This window comes from Zeus faber, assembly GCF_960531495.2.
Source record: "Zeus faber genome assembly, chromosome: 5".
Lineage (NCBI taxonomy): Eukaryota > Metazoa > Chordata > Actinopteri > Zeiformes > Zeidae > Zeus > Zeus faber.
In genome coordinates, this window is record NC_137192.1 from 33,743,404 (window position 1) to 33,759,536 (window position 16,133).

At 45.0% G+C, this 16,133-nt stretch overlaps 1 protein-coding gene across 1 annotated transcript in view; it reads left to right on the forward strand.

Moving 5' to 3' along the window:
* LOC307230721 (potassium voltage-gated channel subfamily B member 1-like) overlaps positions 1 to 14,803 on the forward strand; it is a gene marked incomplete at both ends in the record, with an annotated part of 32,582 nt that extends 17,779 nt beyond the window's left edge. Inside the window, one exon of the mRNA XM_080001157.1 lies at positions 12,911 to 14,803. Within this exon, the coding sequence (XP_079857283.1) occupies positions 12,911 to 14,803 (1,893 nt within the window). The remainder of the gene's footprint in view (positions 1 to 12,910) is intronic.
* Positions 14,804 to 16,133: the final 1,330 nt, after the last annotated feature.

The following is a 16,133-nucleotide window of genomic DNA, read 5'->3' on the forward strand; positions in this document are numbered from 1 at the left end:
TATTAATTTTCTCACTAGGAAGCAGGAGTAGAGGGGTCACAGAGCTGGTGGGGATCCAATATACAGTCCAAGGACAATTTGGGGGAGGGGGGTTCTTGGGGTTGAAACGTTCTCCCGTTGAAGGACGGCCTCTTACTGGCAGCCCGACCCGCTGCCCGGGCTCCACCTTCCTGCTGACGTGCTCAGATTGATGTTAGACCCAAACGGCCGGAGGAGAGAAGCGCATCGGAGCGGTCAGAGGTGAGCGGGTCGACGGCGGACGCGAGAGGTTTGTGGTCGGGAGGACGTGTCGCCGGCGAGAGAGACCAACGATCTGGCGGCGAAACAATAACCCGCGCGGCAGACGGCAGACTGAGCTAAGTCTGTGCGAGGAGGGAAAGACGCAGATCAGCGTGAATAATAAATGACTCCGAGTGACTTCCTGAAAAGTCGCGCCGTGAACGGGGGGGCAAGTACCGCTGAGCGTCCGGGTCGACCCGGTGATGTGTTAGGTGAGCACGGCTCGGGGGGGGGGGGGGCGTGTTGAGGAAGGATAAAAACATCCCAGGGCGTGAGGAACGCCGGCGAGATATATTGAATAATTAGAAGAAACAGCCGAGGTGGGGTTGAATCGCCGGAGGCGGCGAGGGGGGCTCGCTGGGAGTGTTTTGGTCTGGCCGTTTGGTCCCTCCATGTACGGCCGGGTTCGGCAGAGCTTTCGCGCGGGACTGTCGGCCTGGTTTACACCAGAATGGATGGATGTGCTCGTGTGCTGCGCCTCAAGGAGTCTGGCTTGTGTTTAGCCTCTTCTTCGTCTCCTCCGCCTGGAGCCCAGTGCCTCAGCGCCGGGTGGGCATCACCATAGAGAGCAAACTCACTCAACCGTCTTTTGGGAAGACCCTTCTCTGTGGCTGGATCCTGGTTTTATGTTCTGCTGCTGGCCCTTGTGCCCTTGTGCCCCTCTCTCTGCGTGGCCCTGTTCCCCGCATCCGCACGGCCTGGTTCCTCTGGATAGCGGCTGCGTCGCACGTTTCCTTTTATATCTTAATGTTTTGTTCCGCTTGCAAATCACTGCGCTCCTAGCTGTCCCCGCTCTTTATACAACTGGGATGTTGCACCATTCCAGGCTGAAGACGCCCCATTAACTACTGACCCTGAGCCAGCCAGAGAGGTCCTGCTGGCACTTAGAATGTGATGATCAGATTCAAGTTACAAATGGAACATAATTGCATTCATGTTGATATCACATCTGTGTTTGTAGCTTACATATATAAAATGCAATCGATGGTTTAGATACACCAACACATTTTTCTTGTGTAAAAGTACAATTTCCCATTGAATGAGATTCATATTTTTATTATCTAATCTCCAGTTACTCATTATTCAGCTGTCCAATACTTAAATGTTGCCTTAAAAAAGTGGAGCACCCATAAACAAAACTGAAACATTATTATTATTCCCGTTGAACGTAATCAACTTGATTCATAGTCTGTACATTTTGCGAACAAGTCAGACGATCCAGTTCCTCATTTTATTCGTCCACATTTATGGTTTGTGTTACTATTTTGACATCCTGCAGCAAGACAGCGCTTGTTTTCATTTCTTTTTGCTTTGACGACCAGACCTGTCTTCTGTGGTTTTGTGCTCATGAGTTCCTCTCTCCATCTTGTGCAAACACAGACGCTGACGCTGACATGATGGTAATAAAGTATTAATATATATAATATAATATAATATAATAATATTAAAGTATTAATATATGTAGTAGATCAGCTTCAGGTGTGTGTGTGTCTGCGTGTGTGTGTGTGTGTGTCTGCGTGTGTGTGTGTGTGTTAGTGTGTTTGTGTGTGTGTGTGTGTGTGTGTGTCTGCGTGTGTGTGTGTGTGTGTGTGTGTGTGTGTGTGTGTGTGTGTCTGCGTGTGTGTGTGCGTGTGTGTGTGTGTGTGTGTGTGTGCGTGTGTGTGTGTGTGTGTGTGTGCGTGCGTGTGTGTGTGTGTGTGTGCGTGCGTGTGCGTGTGCGTGTGTGTGTGTGTGTGTCTGCGTGTGTGTGTGTGTGTGTGCGTGTGTGTGTGTGTGTGCGTGCGTGTGTGTGTGCGTGTGTGTGTGTGTGTGTGTGTGTGTGTCTGCGTGTGTGTGTGTGTGTGTGTGTGTGTGTGTGTGTGTGTGCGTGCGTGTGTGTGTGTGTGTGTGTGTGTGTGTCTGCGTGTGTGTGTGTGTGTGTGTGTGTGTGCGTGCGTGTGTGTGTGTGTGTGTGTGTGTGTGTGTGTGTGTGTGTGCGTGCGTGTGTGTGTGTGTGTGTGTGTGTGCGTGTGTGTGTGTGTGTGTGTGTGTGTGTGTGTGTGTGTGCGTGCCTGTGCGTGCCACACAGGGTAGGTTGTTGTTGCTGTTGCTCTTTCGTCGCGTGCCCTGCAGAGTGACGAGGAGGGAAGTCACGTCGCCTCGGTTTCTGAATCATGTTTTTGGAAACGCATTGTTTCATAAATGATGACAATGCTAAAGATGTTGTTGTCGTTGTTTTCTTTGAATGGGAATGAATCCCCCTGCATTACCCTTGTTTTCATCATGAACTTGCAAATCCTCTTTCAGCCGGTCCCGCCGCACGTGACGTGTGCGGCCTGACAGTGTTTTCCATGTGGACATGCCATATGCTGTGACAAACAGTCCTCAGTCGATTAAGAGCCTCCGTCTCGGCTTGCGCCCAAAATGTGTTTTCACCAGTCACTGTAAACACCTCAGCGTGGAAAAGGCGGGCGATCGTTGTCTAATCGTTCTGCTCTCAGATTGATGACGTGCTGCGGAGCGCACAGCTCGCTCTGTATGTGGAACGCTCGTGTCCGGAGACTCATTTGTAATGAAGAGGTTTACTTTAACGTCTCTGACATGGAAACTTAGGACCAGTGTTCATCCTTAAAGGTTAGATCCCTCTAAACTGTTTGCCTTGGAAATGTCAGACTCCGGCTGCAGCTGTTGCTTTCTCTTTTGCCCCTGTGTTCACAAATATGCCCCTGCGGTCGTGGGCGAAGGAATATCTGTAACGGAGGAAGTTATGTTGTTATTCTAAATCCTTTTTGCTCCTTCTTATTTGAAAGCAGTCATTTATCAAATTTGGCTGAGCGGCATCAAAGCTGCCTACCTGCTGAGCTGTAACAGTTCAAACACACCACACGTGCAGAGCATGCAAATATTTTCTTCGAAACCTCTTCTACAAACACCCGTTATTTTAAATAGGCCCAAAGGATGAATACTCGGTTGTCTTCAATAATTACAGATTCTACATTATTATTTTTTTCCCCCCATTATATAATTATTTTAATCATCAAGAACTGCTGCAATAACTGTGGGGTGACAAAGCACAGCGTTTTAATACACAGAACCACCACCAACCCCGCTCTCTGGACCATCTTACCACAATTTGGTCTATTAGCAACGTATCACTACTCCAAGAGGGGAGAATCACCACGTGTGAGACAAATAAACATAGAAACAAATGACAACATGTACTTGGAAAAACATAAACATAGAAACATCAGATGACACAATCGACAAAACATAAGCAATTACAGTAAAGGAGGGAGAGAAGCAGAAGGATATAATCAGGAGGGTGTTCAGGGGTGTGTTCCAAGTAGGTGCTGGTAGTGGCCGGTGTGTGTGTGTGTGTGTGTGTGTGTGTGTGTGTGTGTGTGTGTGTGTGTGTGTGTGTTCGGTCCCCACCGGTGTGTGCACGACACTTGTCCCAATTAGTTCTGGTGTATGAGGTCGGAAATATATTGTGGTGGCCAAACCGGCGGGCCCCAGCCTGGCCCCCGGCCTAGCCCCCATGCCCACCAACCCCGCACAAAGGCGAGGCCCGCCATACTGCAACCGCAGTCCTGCACCGACGTCCCGAGCACCCACCCACATAGACGAAGGCGCATGGTGTCGCAGGACACCCCGATCTGTTGTCAGCCCCACTCCCTACACAGTGATTCAATAACAGTCAATGAAAAACATTGAAATACTGAACCAGTTATATACTGTATATACAGTATATATATATATAGATAATTGATGTGTACACACGGAACATTGAGTCAATATACTCATTCCAGCGTGCTTGCCGCCCAGCAAGCGGCAGAGAGGTTGTCATAGCTACAGCGAGTGGTGGGCCAGGCACATTGGGGACAGTCGAATAATTTCAGTTCTGGTGCGTTCACAATTTCCCAGGCGTGCACGGTGGAACTGTGACAGTCACACTCTCTGTTTCACTCCTCTAATAATGGAAGTGTTAGAGGTGCCTGGAATAAGCTTGCGGTCGCTCAGATCGAGCTGTTTATTGATTGACGGCTGACAAAGCCACTTCAAGCTCGGCGTCTCAGAGCCGGATAGTGATGGTGTTGGGTGACGACCCAACCTCCATTCAGCCTGCAAACAATATGAAGAGATCAGAATATCCAAATATAATGGGTTGGACCTGCTCCAACATCCTGGTACTTTGGGATGTCGCAGTCCCGTAAAGAAGGATGGCTGTGGCGACCTTGTTGCACACGGAGGCCTCTCCTGTTTCAGGAAAAGAAATATGGGCCCCGCCGAGCGTCACAGGTAGCTCTCTCCGCTCCACGGTGACGCCCAACCGTGTCACCGGAGTCGAGCGACATCGGCTCTTTTTCGGTAAACACAGGGCGAGGGCAACATAAGTTAACGTTAATTAGCTGTCAGCGGACACCAGGCGAGTGAAGGAATCTTGTCGTTGCCGGGCGAGAGCTCGTCATGCTTCAGACCAGAGGTGCCGCCAAGGGATAAGGCTTAACACCCTGTCGCCATGGCGATAAGGCTGTTTGGCTGTACACACTGCTCTGCTGCAGAAAATCTGATTTTCTTTTTTTTTTTTGTTTGCGGTTAGAGTTGCGGGGACCTGAAAAGGTCACTGTATCTTTAACACTCTGAAGTGACTTCCTTTCACAGAGGTTTCAAACCTAGAATGAAAAATGCGATCGGTTCCCATTGAGGCCCGTACAGTTGGTCTGTTAATGAGCTTTAGAATCGTGATCGGATCCTGCTGTGCACTGCACGGCAGTGTAGCACACGACATGGCACATGACATGTGGCATTTTATTTCTTTTGTTTTGTGTTATATGCACAGATTGAGGATCGATGCAGCACGTCTTTGCTTTTTTTAAATTTTTATTGTATCTACACTCTGGCCAGTTTCCCAGTGTGACATTAACCATGGCAACACAGAAACAGATGACGTTTTAGCGGAAAAGGACAAAAACAAGCACGGAGCAGCGCGTGTCATTTCCAGCCGGGTGCCATCAAGGGTCAGGTGGAGGTTTGAAGCAGGGGGCTGGGGCCCGGCGTCTCAGAGCCGGCTGGTGCGGCGTTCACCCTCCGTAGCGCCGCTGTCTGACGATCAGAGGAAGCATACTTATTCCATCAGTGGATCTCCGTCACGCAAGCTCTCTGTGTTTTCCCGTCGCCCGGAGGAAACCCTCGACACTCCCCTGAGGGTTTCCGCGGCGTGAGAAAACAGCGGCTCCTCTCTGTCAAACCGAGCGGTTCAGACAAAATACCAATACTTTTTCTGAGACACACTGAGATTATGTTACCCCACCTCCTGTAGCCTGTGATGTTATACCCTACAATACAGGTAATAAGCGAGCCATAATTGTGTACTATATTTTCTGAGCTTAAATATAAAATAATTAAATAATACTAATAATAAACGGCTCAAGAATGTACAGCATTATTAGTCCAATGAAATGCAAGAAAATAGTTTTTGTTTTTAAAAATTTTCGCATTATTTTGGTGCTTTTATTGGCAAATTCAACATTTTCCAATTTCACAAATTTGCTGCGGCATGATGACGACAATTAAAAAGTGGGTTTGTCAAGGAGTTTAAGTCAGGTTCTTCTTTCTGCTGATCTCTGTTGTGGTCAGACATTTTCAGGATGTTTGTTCTCTGGATGTGTCGATCCGCTCTACATACATAGTCCAGTGCAGGTCTTGATTGACAGGCGCTTTGTCCTCTCTAGTGTTTGTGGATGAAGATGTTGTGAGTGATTAGGTGGATTCAAAAAATATAATCAGCATTTCCTGGCAGATAGCCATCAAGCCATGAGTGACAGAGTTCTTATATATATTATATATGTTATATAGAATATTTTTATATGGATTTAAGGATACCCTAAAAAAAATTATTAACTTTAACTGACTTTCTATAAAGACAGTGAGCAGCCCTAATCTGTTGTGTTTTCGAGGATCTGTTATCTTGACACGTTGTGGTTTAAATATTGAATGAGTTCTGCCTGTTTTTCTAAATCCGAAATATTTCCACAACTGAGGATTTGTACTGAGAGGGGATCATTCCTGTTTTTTCTCCAGTGTGTGCTGGCTGTTGTCCATGCAGCTTGTGTTTCATTACTAATGGAGTGTAGCTGCACGAATGTGCCTGGAAATGACATCGACAAACCATGGCCGCATGCTTTTGGGAGGGTTTTCATTAGAATCTATTTCTGTTTTCACAGAATAAAAGTCTGTGTTGCATTAAAATAGCAATCTCCTATATGTTTTTCTTTCCATCACTCAAAACGGTCCAAAGCCTGTTGAGCTGGTAGATTTAACCACTTTGAATAGTTTGATCACCCCCCACTCTGGATTTCTGTCTCCCAATCAGTTTTGGAATCAATTATTTTTTACACACTTGGGTGGATTAAATGGATCAGTTTTCCTCCTGTGGCTGCAGGTGAAGATGATCAAACACATTTATTCCAGATTTCATTGAGAGAATTTGATGACTTGGTCTCAAGGAATAATATAGGAAAAATGGAGTAAACGCAACACATTCCGTCCTTTCTCCCTCGTTCTCAGGGTCAGAAAATCCAACCCCACCTGGATCAAATTTTCATTCACTATAAATTTTCACCAATTTCACCACAAAAAAAATGTGTAGAATAACTTACATGACAGGGAACATAGTGTGTGTGTGTATGTGTGTGTGTGTGTGTGTGTGTGTGTTTGTGTGGGTGTTTTTGTGTGTGTGTGTTTGTGTGTGTGTGTGTGTGTGTGTGTATGTATGTGTGTGTGTGTGTGTGTGTGTGTGTGTGTGTGTGTGTGTGTGTGTGTGTATGTATGTGTGTGTGTGTCTGTGTGTGTGTGTGTGTGTGTGTTTGTGTGTGTGTGTGTGTGTGTGTGTGTGTGTGTGTGTGTGTGTGTGTGTGTGTTTGTATGTGTGTGTGTGTGTGTGTGTGTGTGTGTGTGTGTGTGTGTGTGTGTGTGTGTGTGTGTGTTTGTATGTGTGTGTGTGTGTGTGTGTGTGTGTGTGTGTGTGTGTGTGTGTGTGTGTGTGTGTGTGTGTGTGTGTGACGCAGCATGCATTTACATCACCTACAAGGAAGATGTCATGACGATTATTGGTGTGTATCTACAGACAATTTTTTTTTTCAGCAATTAGCATTTTAAAAAGCTTGGCAGTGTGAGAAAAAAAGATAAATAACAACAATAATTTATTTATAATAATTAAATTATAAATAAATAAATACTACAAAAATATAATTAAATAATATAAACTACAATACAATAAAAGCAAAGGAAATGTTTAAATAAAATATTGCCAAATATACACAACTAGATGAAAAATACATGAATAATGTGGAGAGCTGCTGAGTTCTGCTGTCGCCCAATAGACTAACTAACAGGAAACTTTAATGCAAACATCTTGTAATGATATCAAAGGGCATGCATTTACTCCAATTACAACCAGAAACAAGCAGCAGCGGCACCAGCTGTTTCTGAGAGCGAGGGTGATCTGTCCCAGAAGGCAGAGCGCCTGATGGAACAAATGTTTTAGCGAGGGCACTGACACACGGGACGGTCATAATGAGGTTTTTCACGAGAGCGACATGGTTCTCTCCTTCTCTCTCTCCCTCTCTCTCTGGTTGTCTCACGTTCTTTCTCTTAGCCACTGAAAAATCGCAGGGTTTCCAGAAATGTGAGTTTTGGCCTTGAGCTTCACAGGGCCTTTGAGATTCTTTCTTTTAAGACTGGCCAAGACAGGAAAACGTTAGATTACACACACACACACACACACACACACACACACACACACACACACACACACACACACACACACACACACACACACACACACATACACACACACACACACACACACACACACACACACACACACACACACACACTAATTGTGTCAACATTGGAGCATCACCTTCACACCTCCACGTAGAGGACACTCCCTGTGCAGGTCATGGAGCGGAGTGATCCATCTCTCTGCCTGCCCCTCTGTGTGCCAGAGGTCAGGCCGGGCCCGGGGTCCCCCATCAGGTGGGACAGGAGCAGAGGCAGGGCGAGGTGAAACCCACCAAACGAGACGCTGGTCCAGAGACAGGAGGGCTTGTTTGGGGATTGTGGACGGATACATGTTGTCATCGGGTTGGATATTATATGCATTATTAACCGAGACGGGGCTGATCATGGCCACTTTGAGGGAAATACATAATGAGCTAGAAATATCAAAATATTAAATTAATATGAAAGATTTGTTCATATTTGGGATTTTTAAGCTTCTTTAAATTAATGATTAATGAATTGAATCATGAAATAAATGAATGATCCGTTAATAATTAATTGATCTGACATTTTATGCTTGATGTGTTTTTTTTTTTCCGTTTCCATGAGGTATAACGTTTGTCAATTTGGATTTTATCTGCTGCGGGACAGGGATGAGGAGGCAGTCGTTGAGTAAGCGCTGACCCCGCCGTGCTCTCTGCCTCCGTCTGGAGCCTCAGAGAGGGGACATCCTGCTGCTCTTGCTCCTTCGTGTCTCCCAGGGATATAGGAACTTGCTTTTACCGCAATATTGGAATAAATTAGCACACATGTTTCCGTCTCCCTTCAGATGCTCAGTGTGTCCACTCTATCCCTGCTCATCTTTTGGACTGTTCCTGTTGCCAGTCGCAGCCAAAGCTGGAAGTTTTTCCCAGGAACTTTCCAAGGAACTGAATCTCGGCAGAGAATCTAGATCAGTGTTGTGCATTGTGTAACCTTTTGTAATAGTAGAACACTGGCAAGCCTTGCCTGTCTATCTACTTATTTATGAAAAGGATTATGTTTTAAAGTAGAAACCTTCACATATGAGGCTGTTACAGTCACAGGGAATCAGATAAGATTAAAAAAAACAAAAAAACATTATTGTGAATCAACACTCCCACATGGCACAGACCGGTTCCCAACGTAACATTTGCATTAATTCTGATGTGGCGTTTTTTTGTTGGTATGCAACATTTTAATGGAAATATTAATCAGTATAATAATACACCCTAATCCACTGAACTGCCTTGAATGTGTCAGCTTCATTTATGAACACAGTCTGAGCAACAGGTGCTTTCTTCTATGTGTTTTGCAGAAATCAACATTTTGCTTTGAATGATTGACAACGCATAGATCATACTTGGGAAATATTTGTGGAAACATTTTATGGACGGTGTGGTGTGGGGGTGGTGTGGTTTGAGCAGCCACACCTGTCCTGGGTCTAGGTAATTGGGGCCCAGGATCAGTGTGGCTGTACACCTGTTAATCTGTGATTGGTTCAATGAGCAACAGGTAAAACCCCCAGCCCCCTCACACACACACACACAGGAGAGGAGCCCTTGTCATGACACGTGCCCACCTGCTCCGGGGCTTGTTCCTTCTCACCCCTCTCTACTATAAACGGGTGTGTTTTGACCCCATCATCTGTGTCTCTGTGCCTGAGGGCCCTGAAAACGCCGCTCGGGTGGCATGTGGTGGGCGAAAACCTCCCCTTTGTTAAGGATCAATGTGCAATAGCTTACTTATTTTTATTTTTTACCGACAATAAATTTGTCTGTAAATTTAGGGACAAAAAGTCACCTTCTCCCCCCATTTTCTTTTTCATTAAAAACATCTACATCCCCTAGCTGATCTAATAATGTGTAAATTATCTCTCGAGGCCTGACAGAGTCATTTAACAACAGGAGAATGTTCCGTCTGAATTTTGAAAGAAGCAGTGCCATCTATAATATTTTTGGAAATTAAGATATACATGAAAAATAAATCTGTGGAAAAAATAATAATGTCGGATTTTGTCTTTTAAAATGTGGAAGAAGCCCAACGATGCTCACAAAATAGCAGGATGGCATTCTGTTAGAAAAATTCTTTGGTCCAACAATATTTATTTTCCCCTCCCGACAGCCGACCATCTGTGCTGTGTGAAGCAGAACTAACCTTGAGGAACACTTTGAAAAGTGGGCTAATTCTCTCTTCAGCAGTGCAGCGCTTTCTGCACTGCTGAACACCCAATGACGCACACCTTTCCCAGGACATGAAGTTATCTTCACTTCAGAACAGTATTAAATATTCACTCTTCTGCCTCCTGGGCTCTGAGGTTGGGCGGCTTGAGGCTTTTTACTGAATCCTACGTGAGTGTGTCTGTGTGTATGTGTGTGTGTACGTGTGCGTGTGTAATTTTGTGTGTATGTGTGTGTGTGTGTGTGTGCGTGCGTATGTGTGTGTGTGTGTGTGTGTGTGTGTGTGTGTGTGTGTGTGTGTGTGTGTGTGTGTGTGTGTGTGTGTGTGTGTGTGTGTGTGTGTCTGTCTGTGCACTGCAGGGACAGAGTTGGGACAGAATGAGGAATCTATGGAATGAGGAATCTCCACGGGCCTTTTCCTTCACCTACCTTGTTCAGAGGCGGTCTCAGTGATTTGGAGGCCCCAGGCAGGACCAAAATGAAGCCCTTCTCCACCTCACTTAATGCGAGCGTGGCTAGTAAACAAAAACTCTTTAGAGAGGGCTCTTCTCAGTGAGCAAATCTAAATGAGAATTCTAACAGCCATTCAGCCAGCTCTTCCCTCAGTTAGAAGACAATGGGACAAGATTATGGATATTTAAATGCTATATTAAAGGAATCAGGAGTCTGGAGTCACTCCAGCAAAAGAGTCATTTGCTCATTTGTTTTATTAACTAACTGCAGGGACTTACAGGCTGAACTGAGAAGTACATAGCTCTTTTAATGAAGTAAAAGTACCAATACCTTGACATAAAATAATTCCAGTGCAGTGTTGTGCACAGAAAATTGTAGGTGCAGGGGCAAAAATTACATTCCCATAAAAAGCCGAATCTCTCAAAACTTTTCATCACTCAATTTCCAACACTACAAGTGCGTGTCTCCACTCCTCCGCCCACCATGTCCATGTCCACTGTCGACGTTCTCGAAGGGCCTTTTTTTTCCTAATTCTAATTATTGGGATACTTACGGGATGTGAGGGATGCACAGTGCCGCTGGAGTGAAAAAAGGAAAACACAGTTCACAGTTCACTACCACAATTGTTTGAAGAACCTCAAACACCAAATATTCAAATACCAGGAGCTATCACTATTTCTGACTGAGCCACTTTGAAGTGTGAAATACCTCTTCAACCAAAAGCTCTGTTAAGACTCCGTGTGACAGTGCTGAAGGCATCATCAACATACACATACGAGTCTGTACATTTCTCCTCGCTGGTGTCCGCCTCTCCTCTCTGGCAGCCACAGGGTTTTCATGCTGCCCAACAGAGAGCCAAAGGTGTTCTACAGTATGATGGACGAGCGTTGAAAGTGAAGCCATTTATGTTCCAGTTATTTATCTATAGTAACAGTAGATCAAACACTGCACACCTGGGGTCAGTTTCAGCCTTGTCTTTGGCGTTAGGCACGTTCCATTAGCTCTGCTCCGTTCCAGTTCTTGTGTCAAGCCGCATTAGTCATGATCCAGTGAATGTGGTTCCTGCTGAAGGGCCCGTTTTAGCATCAAGCCTCAGGAGCCGATGGCTCCATGTTCTCCTTGTCCATGACAATTCAACCAGTGGTGCCAGCTCCCCATTCAAATTCAATTGCTTTTTTAAAATTGCTCTGGGGCTTTGGGGGGTTTCATGACGTAACTGACCTCAAAACTTGGTACACTAAAAGCAGCACAGGCATTTGGAATGACTTTTCTGCGACACATTAAGCTCAAGGTTTTTCTTTCCATTTGCATTTGCAGTTTCAGTCTTTTAGGTGTGATTTGAGTTTTGAGTGAGTGGGAAGTATACTAATGGTTGTGTGTGAAACGTATCCATGCCTTTTGTCATAACTGCAATTGCAGGACATTTAGGTGAAAGCAGTAGTGAAGTTAAAAGTTTGGATCATTGTTAATTCACTGACTGAGCTGGACTACTTTGGCAGAAGTTAAATGCTGTGTGTAAAGTGTGTACTGTCTCCAATCCTGGTGCTTATGCTGCTGGTCTGTCCCTCCCCAAAGGCCAAGGCAGGTATTCATGCAATCCCCTGTCAGGATTTATTACAGTTTATGGTTGCTGATTGGCGCCGGGGAATTATCCTGGTCTCTACTGGTGGGGGACCCAGCCTGCCTTGTACCTTGCATTGGATTTCCCACAGACATGTGTGGCACGCCTGATATACAAGCACCACAACTGTGCACCCTCCTGAAAATCTGTATAAAAACTTATATTTATAAGGGAAACCACATTGAGAAGTGACATTCTGTTCTGCACATTTGCCCTGATTACCATGTTAATCAGTCAGTCACAAAAAAGAAGACATCTGTTAATGAAAATACAGTTAAATATGTTAGTAAAATGATAAAATACATTTTAAAAGTGAAATTTCAGATACCTCTTTAATTTGAAATGAACTTTGAATTTTTGTCCAGCCATATGTCCTCACCACAATGTGTATTAATAGGTGGTAAAAAAGTACTGGTGGACCTGCTGAAAACAGACTTTTAGGGATATTATGATAGCAAGTTGTTAAAATCTTCACATGGGGCAGAAAAATATAAAACAATCATCACCATACAAAACAATTGCATGTTGTTTTCCGACACATTATAATTATTTTACAATATTCCTAATGCAAATCTTTTTTACCTTTGTGTTCCAGATCCTGGCCATCATCTCCATCCTCTTCATTGTACTGTCTACTATTGCCTTGTCGCTGAACACCCTTCCAGAGCTCCAGGACACAGATGAGTTTGGGCAAGTTACGGATAACCGCCAACTGGCCCATGTGGAGGCTGTGTGTATTGCCTGGTTTACTATGGAATACCTGCTACGCTTTCTCTCCTCCCCCAACAAGTGGAAATTCTTCAAGGGTCCTCTGAACGTTATCGACCTGCTGGCCATCCTGCCCTACTATGTCACCATCTTCCTGACTGAATCAAACAAAAGTGTTCTGCAATTCCAGAATGTCCGTCGTGTGGTGCAGATCTTCCGAATCATGCGTATCTTACGTATTCTGAAGCTGGCCCGTCACTCCACAGGTCTACAGTCTCTCGGCTTCACTCTAAGGAGGAGCTACAATGAGCTGGGACTCCTGATTCTCTTTCTGGCCATGGGCATCATGATCTTCTCAAGTCTCGTCTTCTTTGCTGAGAAGGATGAAGAAGACACTAAGTTCAAAAGTATTCCAGCGTCCTTCTGGTGGGCTACCATTACTATGACCACAGTAGGCTATGGAGACATCTACCCAAAAACTCTACTGGGAAAGATAGTGGGGGGTTTGTGTTGCATAGCAGGGGTCTTGGTGATAGCCCTGCCTATCCCCATTATTGTAAATAACTTCTCTGAATTTTATAAAGAACAAAAGCGACAAGAAAAAGCCATCAAAAGAAGAGAGGCATTGGAGAGGGCTAAGAGAAATGGCAGCATTATCTCTATGAACATGAAAGAGGCATTTTCCCGTAGTGTTGAACTCATGGATGTCATGGTGGAGAAAAATGGAGAGAATATGGGGAAGAAGGTACATGACAACAATGTGTCTCCCAGCCACCAGAAAGAAACCCACAAACAAACAATGTCAGATGGGAGCCCTACCAAGACGCTCGAGCCCAGCATTCAGGAGAGGGCCCGGCCCTCCACCCCTCAGCATCTCAATGCACAAAAACTGGAGAAGATGTACAACAACATGGCCAAGGCCCAGTCTCAACCAGACCTCAACAACAAGGACAAAGGCCCGGTGTCTAAATCAATTCGACAGAGGCAAGTGATTGAGATGGGAACTTTCCCTACTGAAACCATTTCAAGCACAATTACAGATATGAAGAGCATATCCAGTATAGACAGCTTCATCAGCTGTGCCACCGACTTTCCAGAGAGTTCCCGCTATTCTCACAGCCCTGTCAGCAATATGCCAATGAGGGTCAGCACCAATCCCGGCTTGGAGACCACCGCTGAAAATGAACACGAGGGACCCCAAAGCACCACCACACACCAAGTAAGACAAGCCTCTAAGCATGGCCCGTATACTGATAGCCCCAAGGGCCTGCGCTTTAGCAACCCACTCAAAAGCCGCTTCAAAGTCAACTTCAAAGGTGGAGATGGAGGTGAAATTTCCTCTCCCTCTGCGGGGCGAGGGGGTCCAGGTGCGGGGGCTCTGGCCGAAAGCTCATTGATCCCAAGCCCCGAAGTTTCTGTCTATACAACTGCCAGCAGCAGAAGCAAAAGCCCTGAAAACCTACTGCCCGGCATCTTCACATTCCATGATGCATCCATCAATAAGTTCATTGATGCTGACACAGATGAAGAGGAACACCTACATGATGGTTCAGGCACAAACCCTTCCCAAAAACTCCTAGAAAAGGCTAGCCCTAAGTTTGGCTTTCATTCCAGCTACCAGCAAAGGTCTTATCATGCCGAGGGCCATCAGAAGAAGCTAGGGAACAGCATGCTGCCTTTGGAGGTGCTCCAAGGAGGTGGGAAGGAGAACCATGTATCTCAGGAACTGCAGCCACTTCAGGGAGAGAAGAGTCACCCTAACATCTTAAAAGACAACTAGTATTTCCATGAAAGAGACGGAGGGAACTGGGGAGAACAGCAAATTGAATTGGCAAGCGGCTGGGAGTCCTCAAAAAGGCAAATGTCACTGAATTGTTTGCAGACATGTTCAATGAATAATGTCTGGCGAACATGGGAAAGAGCTTTTCTTTGTTCTCAAACTTTTCATACTATTTGCCTAATGTTAGAAATCTTTTTTTGGATGGGATTATTCACAATTGACTGGCTTGTTATAACAACAGAGATGTGGAGGTCATGATATGAAGAATACCTGTTATTTCAATATTATTATTGCAGTATATAATTTTTCTAGTCAATGAATAAAAAGATGACCAAAAAAATCTATTACCACTTGTAATTTTCCAAAAACTAGGAACTTATAAAGGATGTGTCTGGATCACTAGATCCCTCCTTAAGACCCTGTTATCCAGTTGGGAAAGGAAAACGCTGAGACTGGGAGAACACTTGACGGAGAGAAAAGTCAAGACAAGTTAAGCAGAAAGACATTTCGGTGGAATAACTACGCCAACTGGCATGTGTTGAGATCCACCTATTGTTTTCTTCCTCAAAACTGGCCTTAGATTGTGTATTGGCACCCATGTTTTACGATGTCTGTGTTGTCAGTGTATGCGTTAGAGTGCATGTGTGTGTGTGTGTCTGTGTGCACGTTCATGTGTGTTATTAAATTTCATGTATATTCTTCGCTACAGTATATATACCTTTTCATTTTCTGTCTTCATTATGAGTTTGACAAGTATAAAGTCTTCAAAAGATAGGTTCACTATTTTTCATCCTAGGCCTTATTAATATGTTGGTTCCCATCATTTATAACTGTTCAAAGTGCAAACACACTGAACGCTTTTCTGTTGAGAAATTTGCCAGTGGGGTGAACATTTAAGCCTTAAAACAATGTTCAATCTCCTTTTTGAAATTGAGAAGCACGCTGTGACAGCCTGCCACACACCGCCCCAGTGGCTTTTTCAGGGCCCTCCAACACAGAGACACAGCTGATGGTATTGAAACCTACCAGTTTATTGTAGAGAGTGAACAATATGGAACCAGAAGAAGATGGAAACATGTCATGACAATAGCTCCCTCTATGTGTGTGTGGGGATGGGTGATTTAACCTGTTCTCTTTGACTGTTCAGATGAGCAACAGGCGTACAGCCGCCCCTGATCCTGGGCCCAATTAACTAGACCCAAGACAGGTGTGGCTGCTTAAACCACGCCACCCCCACACCACACTAACTATATTGTCGTTGAATTGTACATTTTATAGACTAGAAACAGGAAGTTGCGTTGTTCCTACTGGCAACCTAGGGTGGCCAACC